The sequence below is a fragment of the Erithacus rubecula genome (assembly GCF_903797595.1).
Source record: "Erithacus rubecula genome assembly, chromosome: 6".
Taxonomy (NCBI): domain Eukaryota; kingdom Metazoa; phylum Chordata; class Aves; order Passeriformes; family Muscicapidae; genus Erithacus; species Erithacus rubecula.
In genome coordinates this window covers 9,785,885-9,804,200 of record NC_136688.1, presented here as the reverse complement: position 1 = coordinate 9,804,200, position 18,316 = coordinate 9,785,885, and the positions used below count along the sequence as shown (strand labels likewise).

General features: G+C 61.8%; 3 protein-coding genes across 3 annotated transcripts; 2 read left to right on the top strand and 1 right to left on the bottom strand.

The window, feature by feature from the left end:
- The first annotated feature begins 6 nt into the window (after positions 1-6).
- Positions 7-2,239, top strand: CNTF (ciliary neurotrophic factor). The gene is made up of 2 exons (XM_079309039.1): positions 7-798; positions 988-2,239. Exons 1-2 carry the CDS (start codon positions 685-687, stop codon positions 1,456-1,458), a joined length of 585 nt encoding a protein of 194 aa, XP_079165165.1. The 5' UTR covers positions 7-684; the 3' UTR covers positions 1,459-2,239.
- Positions 2,240-5,660: 3,421 nt separating this feature from the next.
- DTX4 (deltex E3 ubiquitin ligase 4) lies at positions 5,661-14,179 on the top strand. Its single transcript, XM_079308647.1, has 9 exons — positions 5,661-6,005; positions 8,209-8,926; positions 9,731-9,792; positions 9,924-10,085; positions 10,195-10,256; positions 10,465-10,617; positions 11,285-11,446; positions 11,719-11,808; positions 12,062-14,179. Exons 1-9 carry the CDS (start codon positions 5,795-5,797, stop codon positions 12,293-12,295), a joined length of 1,854 nt encoding a protein of 617 aa, XP_079164773.1. The 5' UTR covers positions 5,661-5,794; the 3' UTR covers positions 12,296-14,179.
- On the bottom strand, positions 14,163-16,481 carry MPEG1 (macrophage expressed 1). Its single transcript, XM_079308646.1, is given in 3 exon segments — positions 14,163-14,674; positions 14,676-15,628; positions 15,630-16,481. Coding segments are annotated over 3 exon segments (2,160 nt in total). The 5' UTR covers positions 16,479-16,481; the 3' UTR covers positions 14,163-14,316.
- Positions 16,482-18,316: the final 1,835 nt, after the last annotated feature.

Here is an 18,316-nt window from a genome sequence, read left to right as displayed (position 1 = left end):
GAAAAACCAACCCAACCCGAAGGGCTGTTTTTGTCTTGGTGCGTGCAGCTCACCTCTGGGGTGGCTGGTGTTATCCTGGGCTGGCTTTCCCTATCTGCAGCCCCTCTGTAGGGCAGGACCCCTCTGGGAATGGGGGGTTAGAAGCATCTGGCACACATCCCTGTGCCAGGGCCTGGGTTGCAGTTTGGCTCAGGGCTGCTGCGGGATCTCCAGCCTGGGGACTGCCCTCGAGCGTGTCCTGGCCGTGCTCAGGCTCCAGCCGGCTGCCCGGGCCGAGGTGTTGAGCAATGTCCGGGCTTTGCTCACCTCTTCCCGGCAGAGGTTTCCCGCGCTCTGGAATGAGCCGAGGGCTTAGCCTGCTGCTAATCTCACTGTGTGGCTGGGAGGGAGGAGTGGGTCAGCCGGGGCTGGGAGCCTGTTGTTGCCGGGCCAGGCAGTTCTGGGCAAGGCACTTAGAGTAGCGATGCGTGGGGGAATTAGGGAAATAATCTGTCGCTGTTGATCCCAGAGGCGGGAATTTGCAGCGTGGTGCCAGGCCCCAGGCACGGAAGAGGGGGAGAGCCAGGCCAGCGGACGTGTGAGCGGAGCTCCCGGCTGGAATGCACCAGCTCAGCAAGGGATTGTCCTCGCCGGGCCGGGCGGGTGCTGCGCCCGGAGCCTGGTGGCCGTGACAGCTGCCGGACCATGGCGGCCGCAGACAGCCCCTCCGCCGCCCTCCGGCGCCGCGACCTCTGCAGCCGCGGCATCCGCCTGGCCGGCAAGATGCGCGCCGACGTCGTTGACCTCCTGGACGCCTACGTGAGTTTGCCCCGCTCCTTCTGGGAGCGCTTGTGGTATCTGGGGTGCGAGGACTCTGACCCGTGGCAGGGATGGGCGTGGAGCCCTGCTGCATCTGACACGCGGGCGAGACTGGCGCTGCCCCAGCACCTGCAGGGCTCCGGGCTGGGGATCCCCCCACGCTGATCCCCGGCGGGTCTCACCCTGCAGGTGGAGCAGCAGGGCCTGGACGCCTCGGCCAGCGTGGCGGTGGAGGGGGTGCCGCTGGCGGCGGTGGAGCGCTGGGACGAGCAGACGGGCACGCAGCGGCTGCTGGAGAACCTGGCGGCCTACCGGGCCTTCCGCGCCCTGCTGGCCCAGATGCTGGAGGAGCAGCGGGAGCAGCTGGGCGAGGCGGACGCGGGGCTGGGCCGGGCGCTGGCGGCCGTGCTGCTCCAGGTCTCGGCCTTCGCCTACCACCTCGAGGAGCTGCTGCGGCTGGAGAGCCGCGGGGTCCCCGGCGAGGAGGAGGACGGGCCGCCGCCCCCGCCGCGCCTCGGCCTCTTCGAGCAGAAGCTGCGCGGGCTGGGCGTGCTGCGGGAGCTGGCCCAGTGGGCCGTGAGGTCCGTGCGGGACCTGCGGCAGCTCGCCAAGCCCAGCCCGGCCACCGGCGCGGCCCCTGCCTTGGCCGAGAGCCCCTGAGGGCCAGCACGGGGTGGGAGTGCCTTGGGTGCCGTTCAGAGGGCAGCTGAGGGCGAAGGAGGGGATGTGGATGATGTCGTTAATGCCCGTGATTTTAGCGCTGCTCCCCGTGGGGAAACTGAGGCACGGGCTGCAGTCTGTCCATCCTCAGGGGTGCTTGGGCTCTTCCTGCTGGGCAATTGAATTATCCCCCAGGAAGCAGCTTTGCTGTTCGCCCCAGGGCCTAGAGGCGTGACCAGCCGTTCTCTTCAGAATTTGGACACCGCCTGTGGCAGGCAGATGCTGCCTTGGGGCTCTTGCTGATGCAGGGCAGGAGCGAAGGGACAGAAAAGCATCACCTGGTGAAAGGAGTCTTGGGACCTGCCCTCCAGCTGCAAGGCACAAGGCTTGGCTTCCTGCACGTGGACTCCTTCCTTCTGCCCAGCTTGGTTGGCTGCTCGTTGAACTTCTGCTCTAATTGCTTGGGGGCTTTTTGCGGGGGGGAGGGGAGGGGAAGCAATCAGGAGGGGAATTCTTAACTGCTTGGAGATGATAATGGAGAGGATTTTTTAACTGAAAGTGGATCTTTTAGCTGTGATTTAGAAGCCCCTCTGCAAGGGGGTTAGTGCGTCCAGGGCTTATTTTAGGACTGGGATGGCATGGGAGAATGTTACAGCCCCAACCACATCATTCTCCCGGTGGAGTGCTGGGATGTTTCACAGCTTCCTGGGCCACAGTTCTCCTGCCGGCTGGATGTGATGGCTGCTGGCTCCCGAGGGAATAAAAGGGCTGGCAGATCTGCCAGGGTGATGTACTTCTTGCGGGAGCTGGGGCAGTCAACCTCACCAGAGAGCCTGGGCTGCCCAGTTCCCACTCCAGGGAAGGGTCCATCCCAGTGGGGTGAGAAGTTTGGGAGGATGCAACCCACTGGGAGGTCATGGGGAAGACGAAGGAGCTGGGGATGAAGGAGATGGTGTGAGGATGAGGAGGAGGTGGTGGGTCACAGGGGTTGTGCCCTGTCCTGGTGAGGCCCTGCCTTCTTCCCTGGCAGCATGTGGGGAGACCGGGGCCACGGAGCAGGGAGGAGGCTGGGGACGTGCCCGGCTGGCTCTGCACAAAGCGGCTTTGTGGTGGCAGGTTGGGACAGCAGCGGGCACTGCGCCTGCCCCAGCACCAGCAGCGTCTGCACGGGCACGGGGGCTCTGGGAGCACAAAGAGCAGCCCGAGGCTGAGCCCCCAGCACCATCCTGCCCACCCCACAGACCACACCTCAGGGGGGTTTGATGTGGTCTGTTTTTTTATGGGTGATGCCTGAGAGGAAGAACGTGTACCTTCTTCATGGCCACTTACTGCCTGCCCTCGGCTTTGCAGCTCAGACTGGATTATTTCAATCTTTACGCTTCCCTGCACTCGGGAATAACAATTTATGGCCATTATTTTTTTTTTCAGGATTAATCAAAGCAAGTCTCTTTTCTGACAAGTATTTTTCTTGTCCACTGCTGTGTGCTTGAAGCCACCTTGCTCTTCTCTTGCACCCTCCAGCTCAGCAGTGTCCGGGTGCTCACACCCTCCTCACCTTCCTGGGGGTGGGCAGGGACATCTGGAGTGTGTCCTTGAACCTCACCACCCCACCAGGTGGGAACAGACCTCTTTTCTCCGGCAGCACAGGCCGGGTGGGAGGTGACCTTCAGATCCGGGGAGCCGGCCAAGGCTGCAACCCGATCCTCCCACATCAGCGGCTGGCAGAGAGCTGAGCTCGGTGCTGCACTTGCACTCCAGGGTCAGAGCAGCCATGGAGACCCAAGGTGGGCGAGGGTGTTGCCCCAGGGATTTCCCTGGGCTTTTGCAACCTTCCTGACTCCTTCCCTGTTCCCTTGCCACCTGCATTTGTGGAGCAGCCACTAACCAGAAACAATGGGAGAAAGCAGTCCTTCAATGCAAAGCTCCACGCTTTGGCTGAGCGAGAGGCTCCAGCTCCCGGCCTTTCCCTGCCAGCCAGCCCCCACCGTGCCGTGCAGAGGCGGTGACGTCGGAGCTGGCTGGGATTTAATGCTATTTTTCAGCTGCAGCCCTGAGGGAATCACCAGTGAAGTGATTTGGCAAGGGCAGGGGCATCCGACAGCTGAGCTCCCGTGGTGCCAGGAGACCCTTGGATTTGCTTTGCCACAGATTGGAGTGAAGTTGATCTGGATGGCTGAAGGCAAACGAAGCTGTTCATTTTGGAATCAGAAATTTGAGGGGAGGATGATTGTACCTGTGTGGCTGATTCTACTGAGGACCCCTGCAATGGCCTCCTGCAAACTGAGAACCCACCAAAACCATCCAGCTTTGTGCTTTGGGAAGAGAGAAGGGATTTGCAGTGCTGGTGGGAACAGGGAAATGGGGGGAGGGGATTGGGAGGGCTGCACTCCCAAATTGCAGCAGGGATGGAGCCACCAAAAGCAACCCATGGATGTGTTAAATTTTAAAATAATAAATGTTTTTAGGGTGTAACGTGAGGCTGGGCACACTTTGTGGGGTTGGAAAGGTTTTGAGCTGACTGAGGCTGCTCCCTGACCTCAGGCCTTGGTGTTGGGTGGGAATGGATTTGCTCCTTGCCCACAGGGCACCAGAGGCTGGTGGGATTCAGCTGTGCTGGTCCCACTGCTTCACCCAGAGTCCCACGCCAGCATTGCAGTGCTGGCTTCTGACTTCTTGATCCTGAGCTGGAGTGGGTGGATGTTCACCAACACTTTCCTTTTTTATTAGCAGGAAAGCATTTTCCTACTGAGTCAGTGGAAAGGATTTCCCTGGGTTTCCCCGTCGTAGCCTTGGCTGCACTTGTCTGCCTCAAAGGAACAGGTGAAAACCCAGAGGAGTGGCACTTTGTGGCTGTGCTGCTTTCCTGGGAAGGGCCAGGAGCCCTCCCTTCTTGCAGGAAAATGTGCCTCAAGCAGAGCCCCACGTGTCTCTCCAAGTGTGAGCTGGAAAAAGGAGAACTTTTGTGGTTCACCTCATCCTCTCTCACCACAGCGCCCGCCAGCTGGCATCACCGCAGTTAGTCCCCACCTGTTCATTCCCCCTTTTTCTTCCCTTCGTTTTTTCCTCGTTTTTGGATCTTGTCTAATGATTTCTCACCACAAGCACCACTGGCAGGCACTCAGCAGCATGGGCAGTGCCTGGGAAACAGGTTTGTCAGGAGAGGAGCTTCACCACCTGCTTGGAGATGAGTTGCCTCCCGGCTGAGGTGGACCATGGACTGGGGGATTTCTTGTTCTGCCAAACCTGGGACACAGGGCCAATTTGTACAGCTCTCCTGAACCAGGAAAGTCCAGGTGTTTAATACACAAGGAAATCAGTGTTAGGTGTGTCTGAGCACAGGAGCACAAAAGGAGGTGAGACCAGTCTGTCACCAATATTCTGCCATTCAGGGCTGCCCTGGGAAGCTGCTTATAGGGAAGAACAAGCTCAGGAATGTTTTTCTGGCCGGCAGGGAAGGGCCAGCACTGGCTGCTCCAGCCAGAGGGTTGCCACAGCACAGGGGTGCCCACGTCACAGCAGGGGCAGCCAGGAGAGCCAGGCTGCAAGAGCAGGGGTTACAGCCCATGTGCCCCTCAGACATGAGGCAATTTTGGGCTTTGAAATAATTTTTGTGTGTCATGGGTCACAGGCAAGAGCAGCTCCGGGGGCTGCTTCCTGAGGAAGATCTTGGACCACATTTCTCTATCACGGCACATGGAGCAGTGTCCCTGTGACCCACCAGCACCCTGAGTCCCATGGCTGGCAGGCAGGGACTGGGGGATCCCCACAGGGATGGGTGCACACCAGGGGGGTCCTCGGGCTGCACACCTGGCTAGGGGTACAGGGGGGTCCTCGGGCTGCAGGGTGGGGGTACAGAGACACTGGGAGGGGTGTGAGGGCAGGGTGGGGGTACAGGGGGAACGGGGACAGTGGGGACGTGGGGTGCAGGGCAGGGATACAGGGACAGCGGGAGGTACCGGGGTGCACACAGGGATACGGGGACAGCGGGAGATGCCGGGGTGCACACAGGGATACGGGGACCGCGGGAGGTGCCGGGTGCAGGACGGGGCTCCAGGGACACACCGGCTGGGTCCCTCGCCGCCGCGGTCCCCCGGTGCCGGCGGGGCGGGGCGCGGTGACGCGGCCGGTCCCGCCCCCGGCCCGGGGCGCTCGGTGCGGGCGGCGGGGCCGGAGCGGCGGCGCGGGTGCGCGCAGGGGCGAGGGGCGGCCCGGCCGTGCGCGGCTCCGGCCCCGGGCGGGGGCGGGCAGAGCCCTGCGCCGCGCCGAGCATGCGAGAGCCGCCGGGGCGGGCGGCAGCGGCGCAGCCAGCCGGGGCCGCGGCCGGGGCGGCGGAGCCATGCTGCTGGCCTCGGCCGTGGTGGTGTGGGAATGGCTGAACGAGCACGGGCGCTGGCGGCCCTACAGCCCGGCCGTCAGCCACCACATCGAGGCGGTGGCCCGCGCCGGGCCGCGGGCGGGCGGCAGCGTGGTGCTGGGCCAGGCCGACAGCCGCCTGGCGCCCTACATCATCGACCTGCAGTCCATGCACCAGTTCCGCCAGGACACCGGTGAGTCGGCCCCGCCGCCCGCGCCCGCCCCGCGGCCCGGCCGAGCCCGGCGCTGCCGCCCCGCTCCCGGTGCCCCCCGCTGCCGGGCCCCGCCGTGCCCGGCCCCGCTCCGCCCGCTGGCCTCCCACCTGATCCGCAGCCCTGCCCGCGCATCCCTGCTCCCCGCCGGGGTCGTGCTGCCCGCCCTCCTCGCTGCTGCAGCGCCCCGGGCCCTGTTGCACCCGCCCCGTGGCCTTTCCTTCTCCCCTGGGGACAGCCCGTCTCCTGCACACCCTTCCCAGGGCCGTGCCCGGCTCCCTCTGCGCTGGCCCTGAGCCGCCATCGACCTGAAGCCCGATGGCGCTCGGGTGACAGATCCTGGCCTGGGGGATGGCAGCCCCGGGGCAGGGACACGAGCAGGTGCAGGGATGCTCAGGTGCGTGGATCCCCAGCTGATGGGGTTGTCTGTCCCCCACTGCTGGGTCTGTCTGGGATGTGGGGCACAAGCACCCACGGCAGGGCATTGGGGCATCGGCACCGGGATTGTGACCCCCCAGCACCCCGTGATGGCCGGTGTGCTTTGTCCCTGGGGTGCAGCGCAGTGCCAGACACCCCTCCTTTGTCCCTCTTTCCCCAGCAGCCCTGGGGGCTGGCGGCGACCCTCCCCTGCCCGTGGGCGTGGGGACAAGGGACCTCTGCGAGCAGGGTGGCTGGGGGCCAGCTTCTGAGGGCTATTGTTGCCCAGGGTGGAGGACTGAAAGGGAGATTGTTCTGTCTCTCCCTGGGTTGCTGGGGATGTTGGTATTTTGGGTCATTAAACAGCTCTGATTTGGGGGGGTCGCGACCCTGGCAGGCCCTGAATAGCTATTGTTCCCTTTCTTCCCCAGTTGAATGGGAGGCCGGCTGGCGGCGCGGGGCTGGGGGAGCACACAGCATTCCCACACTGCTGCCTGGGGACCGCCAGATGCCGCATGCTGCCGCCGGATTAGGATAAATCACTGCCCCGCTCTCCTCGGCCTTTCTGCCCCGGGTGCCCCTTGGCAGGACAGGTCGGGTGGCTTGGCTGGGGTGTGGCTGCACCCCATGCCACTTTAGCAGGGTGCTGATAAACACCTTTTCCTTGTCATCCCACTCGTGTCCCTGCGGGACCTGCGGTGGCGGCTGCTCTCCGCGGAGAGGTGGGGGTGAGAAGGGACTGAAATTCTTGGAGGCTTTGCAGGACACGTGGTGAAAAGCCGAAGCAGCAGACTTGTTATTGCTTCTCTTTGAGTGCTTTCTTGTTCCTCACACTGGGCTGAGCCATGGGGATCTGCAGAAGGACCTAGGGGAAGTGGTGCTTGTCCCACCTGTTAGCAGACACCTCTGGGCATTAGGATGGGACCCCAGGACCAAGCCCAGCCATGCACAGCCAGCCCTGCCCTGCTGTGAGACATCTTGAAGAGGAAGGCATTCTTCTCATTGTAGCAATTTCCAAAATTTGTGTCCATGCTTCAAATGCATCCAAGTTGACTGGGAGTGGTGGGAAAGGAAATGCTTAGCCAAAATAAGGATGCAAGGCACAAAGCCTTGGTGCTTTGTGCTCTCATCCCACTCCTAATGTTTGCTGATGGGGCAGCAGGAGCTGGGCACAGGGCCTCGCTTAGCTTAGACTCCTTAGCTTGGCTTCACAGGGATTTTCCCTGTGCCACAGTTGGGGTTTTCATCGTGGGCCGGTTTGGCAGCTGCAGATGGTGGGGCTGGCACGAGCCCCACTCCCCTACGTGCGTGAGGGCCTCTGTGTGTCACTGCTGGGGGCTCCCTCAAATCTTTTATTCACCTGTTCCAGTCCAGAGCTGGGAGGGAGACAGGCACAGCAGGACTTGGGTGCCCTAATGCCTGGTTTCATCAGGCTCCTGGGGGAGGTCCGTGGGAGCTGGCTGGAGCAGCCAAGCTTGTGGTTCTGTGTTTCCCCATCAGGTCTGAGCGGCTCCATGCAGGGCCTGTGGGCCAGTGGGAGTGAAATCTGCCCTTCCCTTCAGCCCAGTTGTGCTGGGGGTGCACCCGCAGGCTGTGGGGAAACTGAGGCACAGCAGTCCCCTGGCAGGGTGGGGACAGCAGCGGAGCCGGAAAGCCGTGCTGTCCCCGCGTGGAGCGGCACCGGCGGGGCAGGTTGGGGTGGTTCTGCTGGCTGCCCAGGGCTGGGTGTCGGCGCCAGGGTCTGACGGCCTCTGTCACCCTCCCTCAGGCACCATCCGGCCCGTCCGGCGCAGCTACTACGACCCGTCCTCGGCGCCGGGCAAGGGAGTGGTCTGGGAGTGGGAGAATGACAGCGGCACCTGGACTCCCTACGACATGGACGTGGGCATCACCATCCAGCGCGCCTACGAGAAGCAGCACCCCTGGGTGGACCTGAGCGCCATCGGCTTCTGCTACGTCATCGACTTCGCCACCATGGGCCAGATCAACCGGCAGACCCAGCGCAAGCGCCGCGTGCGCCGCCGCCTCGACATGGTGTACCCGCTGGTGTCGGGCACCCTGCCCAAGTCGCAGTCGTGGCCGGCCAGCCCCGGGTCGGCGACGGCCCCGCCGGTGCCCGCCTGCACCTGTCCCCAGTGCCTGCTGGTCATGAGCGTCAAAGCGGCCGCCGGCCCCGGCGCCTCCACGCTGCAGCCCCGCAAAGCCGCCCCCGCAAAGCCGCCGGCCGCCCCCAAGCCCGCGCTGCCCGCGGCGGGGCCCAAGGCGCCGGACGGCGTGGCCGCGGGGCGCGGCTCGCTGAAGCCGCTGGCGGCGCAGGGCGGCCGGAGGCAGGCGGCCAGCACGCCTGCCCTGAGCTCGGCCGGCGCTTCCAGCAGCCCCCCCGGCGTGGGCGGCGGCAAAGGCTCCCGGCCCAGCCTGGGCACCCTGAACCGCAGCCACCTGCAGCGCCTGGCCATCGCCCAGTCCCGCGTGCTCATCGCCTCGGGGTGAGTCCCACGGGCTGCTGGGCGGAGAGAGGGACGGCACAGGCACACGGTTCTCCCCTTCCCCAGGGCACAGTGGGGCTGCAGCTCCCACTGCAGGGCTCTGTCACCCGTGAGCTCGGTGGTCCCCAGGCTCCCGTGCAGGGTGGTGGGTTCTGCTGGGCCCCTCGCCTTCCCCGCAGGTGCCTGGGGACCGGAATGGGGATGGAGTGGCTCCTGCATCTCAATGAAGAGGCTGAGGCTGCTCTTTCTCTTGGAGTCAGGGGTTGGGTGGGGGACTGCGAAAGGCCCAAAGAAAAGCCATTCAGGCCCCATGAGAAGGGGTCCCTCCAGACACCCACCCTCCTAAGACATTTTTTTGTGATGGGGTGGACATTTAATGGGCCTGTTTCTCCCCTTTGTCTGGCTCTGCCATCAGCCTTCTGTCACAGCCTGGCCCCTTTCCTCTCTCCCTCTTCATCCTCCCCCTTCCCTCTGCTCCTGACCTGCCGGGAAACTTTCCCATGGAAGAGAGCCCCAAGGGGAGGGGGAAAAGAGCTGTGGCAGTGACGTGGCCGTAGGAGAAAAGAGGAAAAGAAACAACAGACTGGCCCGGGGAGCTGTGACAAAAAGGGGCCATGAATGGAGATGCAGTCAGGGTTTCTAAAGCGCCAGAGAAAAGGCGGTGGTGGGGCAGGGAGGGGCGTGTTGCCCCATCGGGGGATTCTCTGTTTCCAGCCAGGGCCTGTGCAGTTGCTCAGGCAACTGTTGTGTGGCCCCTGTGGGGACATGGGTGCCTCCTGACGTGCTCTCTGTGACTCCCCTCAGGGTCCCCACCGTCCCTGTGAAGAACCTCACTGGCTCCAGCCCCGTCAACCCAGCGCTGGCAGGTGAGGATGGTTGCTGGTTCCCCTGGGATGGGGGGACGAACAGCCCGAGTTTTGGGGCTGGTTTTGGGGAGCCTCTGGGGTTTGGGGTGTTGCTGGTTTTGCTCATTGCCATTTGTTACCCCCTCGTGCAGGTATCACGGGGATCCTCATGAGCGCGGCCGGGCTGCCCGTGTGCCTGACCCGGCCCCCCAAGCTGGTGCTGCACCCCCCGCCCGTCAGCAAGAGCGAGATCCAGTCCATCCCCGGCATCTCCCACTCCTGCCGCAAGACCACCAAGAAACAGGCCAAGAAGGGTGAGAGAGACGGTCCCTCCTGCCCTTCCTGGTTCCCCTGTGCCCCCCATCCCTTCTGCTGCCCCTGGCAGTGGGTTTCTCCCATCCTTTGACTCTTGCTCTCCCGCAGGTAAAACCCCGGAGGAGGTGCTGAAGAAATACCTGCAGAAGGTGCGGCATCCGCCGGATGAGGTGCGAGCAGCAGGGATGTCCTGGGATGGGCTTTGCCCTGGGATGAGCTTTGCCTGGCATGAGCAGGATGCACACAGTGCCACGTGCAGGGATATCCCACCCCCCTGTGTGGCTCTGCCCTGTCCCTGCAGGGTGACAGTCCCTGGGTGGGAGCAGGGCAGCCCAGCAGCACCCATCCTCCTGATCCCTGTCCTTCCCTCTGGCACAGGACTGCACCATCTGCATGGAGCGGCTCTCTGCCCCCTCTGGCTACAAGGGGCCCCAGCCAGCCGTCAAGCCTGACCTCGTGGGGAAGCTGGTCAAGTGCAGCCATGTCTTCCACCTCCACTGCCTGGTGGCCATGTACAACAACGGCAACAAGGTGAGAGGCTGCGGCCACGGGGGCCCCCAGCTCAGCCACCTCTGCTGAGCTCCACAAGCTCTCATGGGACAGAGCTCCAGCCTGGCTGCTCCGGAGGACTCGGAGATCCCACCCTGACTCAGAGTTTCATTTTTATCAGCAGCAAGCACTTGGGAACTGCTAAATCAGAACTCAGGGTTGTGTGGGTGTGTTTCCCCCCACTGTGCCCGGTTTTATGTGCTTGTTTTCCTTGCCAGGGTGGACTTTGATCCCTGCATGTTTGAGCAGAGCTACCTGGAATTTGGTGCCAGGCAGTGCTTCTCCAGCCACAGGAGGGTTTTTGCAAATACCCCTCGTGCTTGACATTCCCTGGAAAATGCATTGTTTGGAGATTTTCAATATTTATTGTATTTCTCTCTTTGAAAGAACAAAGCAAAACGAACCACTAATCCGAAGCTAGGGAAAGCAATGAGGTCTGGAAAACTGTAGGGGAAGAGAAATGCAGATCTCGGGGTTTTGGTTGAAGTTGGGTAGTGAATTCTGGCCCTGTCCCAGGTTCCTGAGAGTTTTTGAAGTGATGTTTTTCCCAATTAAAACAGTGTTCAGTGCTGCTCAGGGACTCGCAGTGCTGGCATGGCTCAGTGCTAGAGATACTGGTTTCACTGTGTCCCCCTTTTTCCACTCTCAGGATGGGAGTCTGCAGTGTCCCACCTGCAAAACCATCTATGGGGTGAAGACAGGGACGCAGCCTCCCGGGAAGATGGAATATCACATCATCCCCCACGCGCTGCCCGGCCACGCCGACTGCAAAACCATCCGCATCATCTACAACATCCCCCCGGGGGTGCAGGTGGGTCTGGGGGGGGTCACCTAGTGGGGCTGGTGGCCCTTGTCACCACTGTATCACCCCCAGGTCCTGCTGCATCTCATGCCTTGACTCAGGAGCTGCTTGTCCATAAGGATGTTGTGGGAAGTTTGGGATTGTTTCTGCATGGAAGTGCTGTCCCTATCTGCTTGGTAGCGGGGGGGTGGTGGCCGTTAGTGCACACCAAGGCTTGGGGTGCTGCCCTGTGCCCAGAGCATCCTTTTGAGGGTTTTCTTCTCCCACTTCCCACATCACAGGGACCAGAGCATCCAAACCCTGGGAAGAGTTTCACAGCCCGTGGCTTCCCCCGGCACTGCTACCTGCCAGACAGCGAGAAGGGCAGGAAGGTGAGCTGGCCGAGGCGTGCCAGGGTGGGAAAAGCAAACACGGCTTGAGCAGGGGAATGTGGGTGGAGGTTTTCCCCACAGCCCATGCAGCAGGCTCTGCAGGAGCCCTGTGACCTTCCCACAGAGCTCACCAGCCTGGTCCCTCAGTTTTGGCTGGGGCAGGAGGCTGTGCTGGGATGCTCCAGGAGGGCTTTGTGGGCTGCCCACGTTGCCGTGCTTGCTTTGCTGCCTGCCCCATTGCTGGCCTCCACAGGTACTGAAGTTGCTGCTGGTGGCCTGGGACCGGCGGCTGATCTTCGCCATCGGGACCTCCAGCACCACGGGCGAGTCGGACACGGTGATCTGGAACGAGATCCACCACAAGACGGAGTTCGGCTCCAACCTCACCGGCCACGGCTACCCCGATATCAACTACCTGGACAATGTCCTGGCTGAGCTGGCAGCCCAGGGCATCACAGAGGAGAGCCTGGCACAGGAGAAGGACTGAGACCGTGGCCAGGAGGCAAGGAAAGGGTTGCCTGTGCTGGCACCCACCAGGATAAAGCTGCTGGATACCTGCCTGGGGGCTTCTCAGGGCACACCTGGAGCCCCCCGCTCCCAGTGGCAGCCACGCAGTGCCCCAGGCTGGCTGGGAATGTGGGAGAAGGTCCTTTTGGCCGTCCCCTTCACTCCTGCAGGGCGGGAACATACCCACACACAGCTGTGGGGCTTCAGGCTGGCTTGGCCAGCCCTCTGGGTGGTGTCCTGTCCTTGCTGCCACTGTGCTGAGGGCCTGGGGGGTGCCAGGCTCCTCTCTCTCGTCATCTGTGCCAGTCCCAGCCTGACCCAACAGCCCTGCCACCCACCTGGGGCTGAGGCCTGGCTTGGGGTGGGAGCTGGGGCCACAGGAGTCGCCCTTGCTCTGCCTCGTCCCTCTGACGTTTGTTTGTTTGTTTGTTCTGTTGGTACCTCCCCGCTGGTCTCCTGTGTCTGTGGAGGTTGGGGGGCCCTGGGCTGCCTCAGCTCCCCCCAGCCCTGCGCCCCTGCTCCTCTTGGCTATGTCTGAGTGTGCCCTGCAGGGTCCCCTTGTCTGGGCTGCCCCTGCCTCTGCATGCCAGGGAGGGGCTGGTGGATGGTAGGAAGTGTGTGTGGGGGGGACAATGACATCCCACCCCCGCAGTGGGTTCCTTGAACTGTTGGTATGGGGGCGTCCCCACGTTGGAATTTCTATATACCTCGTGTTTTGGGGTTTTGTCGTATATATGTACATATAGGGGGGGCATTTGGGGAGGCGACCTGGGAGGATGTGGTACTGCAGCTGGGCTGGGGCTGGGCACAGTGGTGCTTGGGGGTGGGATGGGGCTGTGGGGCCCCCCCACCCCAACAGGGCTCTGCCCCACGGGAGGGCTGTCACCTGTGGGTCCCCATGGGGCCAGGTGTTGGTGGGGTGAGCAGTGTCCCCCTTCCTGCCCCCGGAGATGCCTTGGGGGGGTCTGGAGGGGAAGGTGGCTGATGAGGGGGTGGCACGGGCTGGGCCAGGAGGGTGGTGTGGGTAGGAGAGTGTGGGTGATGGGGGTGGGGAAAGTGTGTTCCAAGGCTCTGGGGGTCCCTGTCAGCCCCCTGGGGTGGCTGGGCCTCGGAGAGCCCTGGGCTGGGGGAAGGTGACCCTGCTCAGGGCAGGGTTTAGGAATGAGAGAGTCTGTGGGGTCCTTTCCCTCCCAAACCAGGGATTCATGGGGCCTCTGGGAGCCACCTGTGCCGGGTGCCGGGGGATCCCTGGCGCTCTGTGCTGGTGGGAGGGGGGCCCGTCCTGCTCTGCATCGTTCTGTTGTCGTTGTTTATCCTCTCCATGGCCTGGGGGGTCCGTCACCCCCGCGGCCGCCCTGTGGAGGGGCTGGGGGTCAATAAAGCGGATGGCAGGGGACTCTGGCGGTCCCTGCACGGCCTGGCCTCTCCATTGTCTTCTGTCAGTCATCTGTGTGGCCAGGCGAGCCCGGGGCGCTGCGGGCAGGACCAGGCACCCCGAGCCCCTCTGATGTCCCTTTGCACCGATCCGTGCCCAGCCGCCCTCAGCGTGGGTTGTTATCTTCTACCTCAAGGGAGAAACCCTCTTTCCCCAGGCACACGCCCCTGTTTGGGTGGCTCCCAGCGGTGTGATTTCTCCTCCACGCACGCCCTGGGTTTTCCCCGGTGCAGACAAAGCCTGTCTGGAGCTATGCAAAACCCTCTGGGCAAGAAGGGGGAGGGTCCCCCACCCTCCGCGGTGCCAGCCCGATGGCTCTTACTGTGAGTAAGTCTTTCCACAACGTGACTTTTTTTTCCTTTTTTTAATGCTCTGTTGACTACACGATGAGTTGCTGGCTGAAATAAAACTGCTCCGTGCCTCTCTGCATGCGTGTGTATATCTATCCCGATAGATATACATGGAGACAGGGGTTTGTAGCTTGCAGCATGCAGGATTTGGGAGATAACCCTCCCCGGGGGCCCTCTGCTCCCTTTTTCTCCTGCGGGTTTGGGGATTTGGGGCGCTCAGGGCACAGTCCCCTCCGTCCCCTCTTGCTGGTAGCCCTCGCCCACGCTCAGCACCGTGCTGTGCTCGGGGCTGGCGGGGGCCGGGCTGTCCCCCGCGCCCAGCGCTCGGTACCCCCTGGCCCTGTAGCGCCGGTGGCCGTACCAGGCTGTCCCCAGGAGGGTGGCCAGCCCCGCCAGCACGGCCACGGTGACTCCAGCCACCTCTCCCCCTGACAACCCCCGGCCGCGGACCATTTCGGCCACGTGCTGGGCGTCCTCGGGCCGTGCCAGGCGCCAGACGTGGCTCTGGCCGTCCCTGACCCAGGTGCTGTCCCCGTCCCGCACCAGCAGCGTGTCCACGGCCGGCAGGTTGGCGGGGGGGCCGGGTGAAGGGCGGCAGGCGGGCGGGCGGCAGCGAGCCCCCGCTCAGCAGCCCGGCCTGGACGCAGAACTGCACCTGGCAGCTGTCGCTGATGAGCGCCAGGTGCTGGCTGAAGCCCGGGGGACAGCCCTTGGTGAGGGGGTCATCGGCCGTGCCCTGGTGCTGCCCAGCCAGCGGGTTCCCCGCCTGGCAGCTGAAGAAGCCCCCGAAGGGCACCGCGTAGGCGGCCCCCTCCTCGTAATCCTGGCTCACGCACACTCTGAGCTCCCCAAAGAGCTTCAGCGGGAAGTACCCCGAGGGGCAGGACTGGGCTCCCGTGACGGGGTTGGCGCTGCGGGTGCTGAACAGCCCCCCAAAGAGGTACCCCGAGCTGGGAGCCGCCGGCCCGCTGGCGGCGCACCAGTAGGCGCTGAACTGCACCCGCGAGAGCCAGAAGACGTCCTGGCACTGGCGGTGGCAGAAGATGCCCAGGGTGCACTTGTTGCGGCACTCCAGGTGGCTGTGCCCCTCCTCCCGCTCCTGCACGCCCAGCAGCACCGGGCTGTAGGAGGCGGGGCAGGAGAAGGCCCCGGTGAGGGGGTTCCTCTGCTCCAGCGCCCGGCACAGCGCGCCGGTGTCGGGCCCGCCCAGCCCCACGCACTCCTGGAAGACTCCCCCGAAGGTGAAGTTGGCCATGGTGCCCTGGCAGGAGCCGTCGTCGGTGTTGGCGTGGAAGTTGAAGTTGGGCGAGGAGGCGTCGGTGCAGCCCGGGGCGGTGTTGAAGGCGTAGTAGCGGCGGACGGCGAGCTCCACGCGCCGCGCCAGCCGCCGCACCGTGGGCGCCGGCAGCTCCGGCACCGCGCTCGGCGTGATGAAGTGGTACAGGGGCAGCCCCGAGCGGTCCAGGGCCACCAGCTGGTTTCGAATCCCCTCCTGCCACGTCTTCAGGGTGATGCCTGGGTAAAAGGGGGGTCCCGCCGATGCTCTCCACCCTGGAGCTGGTGCGGTTCTCCAGGTACTGCTTGGCGAAGCCGGAGCCGGCGTCCAGGGATTCCTTGGTTCCCACGCTGACGATGCTGTGGAAGGCCACGCCGGCCGAGGCGGTGACGGTGCTGCGCGTGGCCCAGCTGTCCTTCAGGAAAGTGGCCTTGATCTGATCCTCCTGCACCAAGGTGGCTCCCGCGTCCACGGAGGTGATGGTGTGCGTGCCGTAGTTGAGCACCAGCACCTCGGCCAGAAAATCGGCCATCCTGGTCTGGTTGTTCTCCAGGTGGCTGGCGATGGTCAGCAGCTGCTTCTTGAAGCTCTTGTCCAGGGCGGCCTCGGGGTCGATCTTGGCAGTGTAAACCAAGTTCCTGACCTGCACCCGGGTGGTGACAGCCCTGTCTCTCACCTGCTGGGTCTTGGTGCGGTGGAAGTCCTCGGAGAATTTGCCGTTGATGGCGGAGAAGAGGGACATCTCCAGGTTGATGGAGGCAGAGGTGATGCTCTGGTAATCCTTCCAGGACTCGATGATCTCCGAGTTGATGTCCAGGTTGCTCTGCTTGCGGGGGATAGTGAAGATCTCGTCTGGGATGAGGTAAGATCCGTCTTCGGTGGTCTTGCACTGCGAGTAGCCCAGGTTGATGACTCTGCCCATATCCAAATTCCTGAGGTTATCCCAGCCCCCTCCCGGCAGAACTTCCAGACGTGAGAGCTTCAAGGTCTTGCTGCACACCCCAAACCCTGAAGTGTTCGAGAGTTCCTGGGGCTGCTCAGCCCCTGCCACCCAGGCCAGCAGTGCCCAGGTGAGTGGGACCCCCCAGAGTCCCCGGCCCATGGCTGAGCCGGCGCTGGGGCCAGAGCTGGAAAACGAGCTGGCTGAGGGATCAACGAGAGGCAAAGGAGAAGTGAGAGCTGAGGCACGAGAGAAATGGCAGAATGGAAACCAAAACCAAGGGGTGGGGAGCAGGAAGGTGTCTGTCCCTCCCTCTGCCCCACGTTAGGGCCCCTGCAGCCTCCTCTGCCCACTCCTTCCCTTCCCCCAGGACCTGCAGTGTCACCAGCTGGGGAAAGCACCTCTTGCTCGGGAATGCTGAGCCACAGGTGCTGAGGATACTGATCCAGCCCTGCCCAGGCTGGGCTGCATTTTCCACAGCACAGGGCGAGTGCTGCGAGTTTTGGGGAATGAACAGTTAAGGAAGTTTCTGCTGTGACTCTTTCCATATAGACAGATTCACTTCCCTTGGTTTTGCTCCCAAGTTCCTCTTTCCAGGACACTTCTGCCTGGGAGGAGGCTGAAGTGACAGCTGTGATGGAGGCAGAGGGACCATAGTACCTGTTGGGAAGGATGAAATAGGAAAACCTTACAAATATGAATGCTTAGATTCTGAGAATATAGAAACCATGAGCGAGATTGAAATGAAAGCCGTCTTGGAGATACCAAACCTCAGTTACTGAATAACCAGAAGACAATAGGATGTCCAGCTGAAAGTAATCCCCTCTTGATAGAACAATGTCTCCTGCTGGAGAGCAGGTCCAAAGGTCAGAGAAGACCCTGCTAGGGTCCAAAGGGTAGTTTTTAGACTTTAAAGTATAACACACTATGGTAATGTAAGGATTCTTATAGGCTGTATGTAAATGCTATAGAAGTTGTATCTCGTGTTAGATTGGTTAGTGAAAATTAGAATATTCAACATAGAAGAAGATGTATTGTATTGTAAACAGGAAATCCCTCTCTTGCTCTTCTCTTTCCCTCACCCCCACTGTCTCTCCGTCCTCCTCAGCGCTGTGGCTCTCAGCCCTTAGCAGGACTTTCTATACCCACACCCTCTCAATAAACTGCAACTGTAACATCAGATTATACAGAGTGCTTGAGCTTGTCCCAAAAACTGTCCATCCCAAAACCAAGACTCCCGCAGGTTCCTGTGTTGTTTTGGGCAGGATAATGCCAGGAGTGGGGGGTGGAGGGATACCAGGAACACCACTGGGGATGTTCGTGTTGGCTCAAGCCCTGGAGTAGCTGGAAAACCCTTGTGCAGGGATTCTCATCTGCACTGGGATGTGCAGGCTGTGTGGCCACCTCACCTAAAACCCACCACTGTGCCATGGAGGAGTGGGATGTACCTTTTCCCCCCAACATTTTGAGGTGGTGCTCTGAATTAACCTATTCCTGCCTTGCTTCCTGTGGTGAGATTCCCATCAGTCTTGTGGCATCTCTCCTGTGAAGTGGGGAATGAGGCGGGATCCCCCCCAAAAAGGGATGGTATAGCCCCAAAATCCCTGAAAATTAATTTATGAGTAATATAGTAGAAAATGTAAAGATTCTCATTAATATATATATCACCATTTCTATTAATTTATTTCAAGATAAATCTGCTGTGTTATAGACAGGATTTTAGACTGTAAGGAATTCTATATATGGATCCATAGGGCTTGAAAATAAAAAAACCCAACGTTTTCTGTATATAGATGAAACAATAAAGGGCTTGAAAAAGCTGGAGAAGATGATCTGTATGAAAGACCTAGAAACAGCTCTGCTTATGCGGAGTTCTTTCTCCCGCTGAAACACCCGAAATCCGGGATCTGGGATTGACTGAAGTTGGGATATATTGGCGCCCCTAAAAAAACCAAAAAACAAAAAACCAAAAACCAAACCAACCAACCAAACCAAACCAA

Excerpts from the sequence above, each read along its gene's own strand:
- CNTF (XM_079309039.1), top strand. The coding sequence starts at position 685 with ATGGCGGCCGCAGACAGCCCCTCCGCCGCCCTCCGGCGCCGCGACCTC. Across the intron at positions 799-987 it reads TTGACCTCCTGGACGCCTAC|GTGGAGCAGCAGGGCCTGGA; the intron begins GTGAGTTTGCCC and ends CTCACCCTGCAG.
- DTX4 (XM_079308647.1), top strand. The coding sequence starts at position 5,795 with ATGCTGCTGGCCTCGGCCGTGGTGGTGTGGGAATGGCTGAACGAGCAC. Across the intron at positions 6,006-8,208 it reads CCAGTTCCGCCAGGACACCG|GCACCATCCGGCCCGTCCGG; the intron begins GTGAGTCGGCCC and ends ACCCTCCCTCAG. Across the intron at positions 9,793-9,923 it reads CGTCAACCCAGCGCTGGCAG|GTATCACGGGGATCCTCATG; the intron begins GTGAGGATGGTT and ends CCCCTCGTGCAG.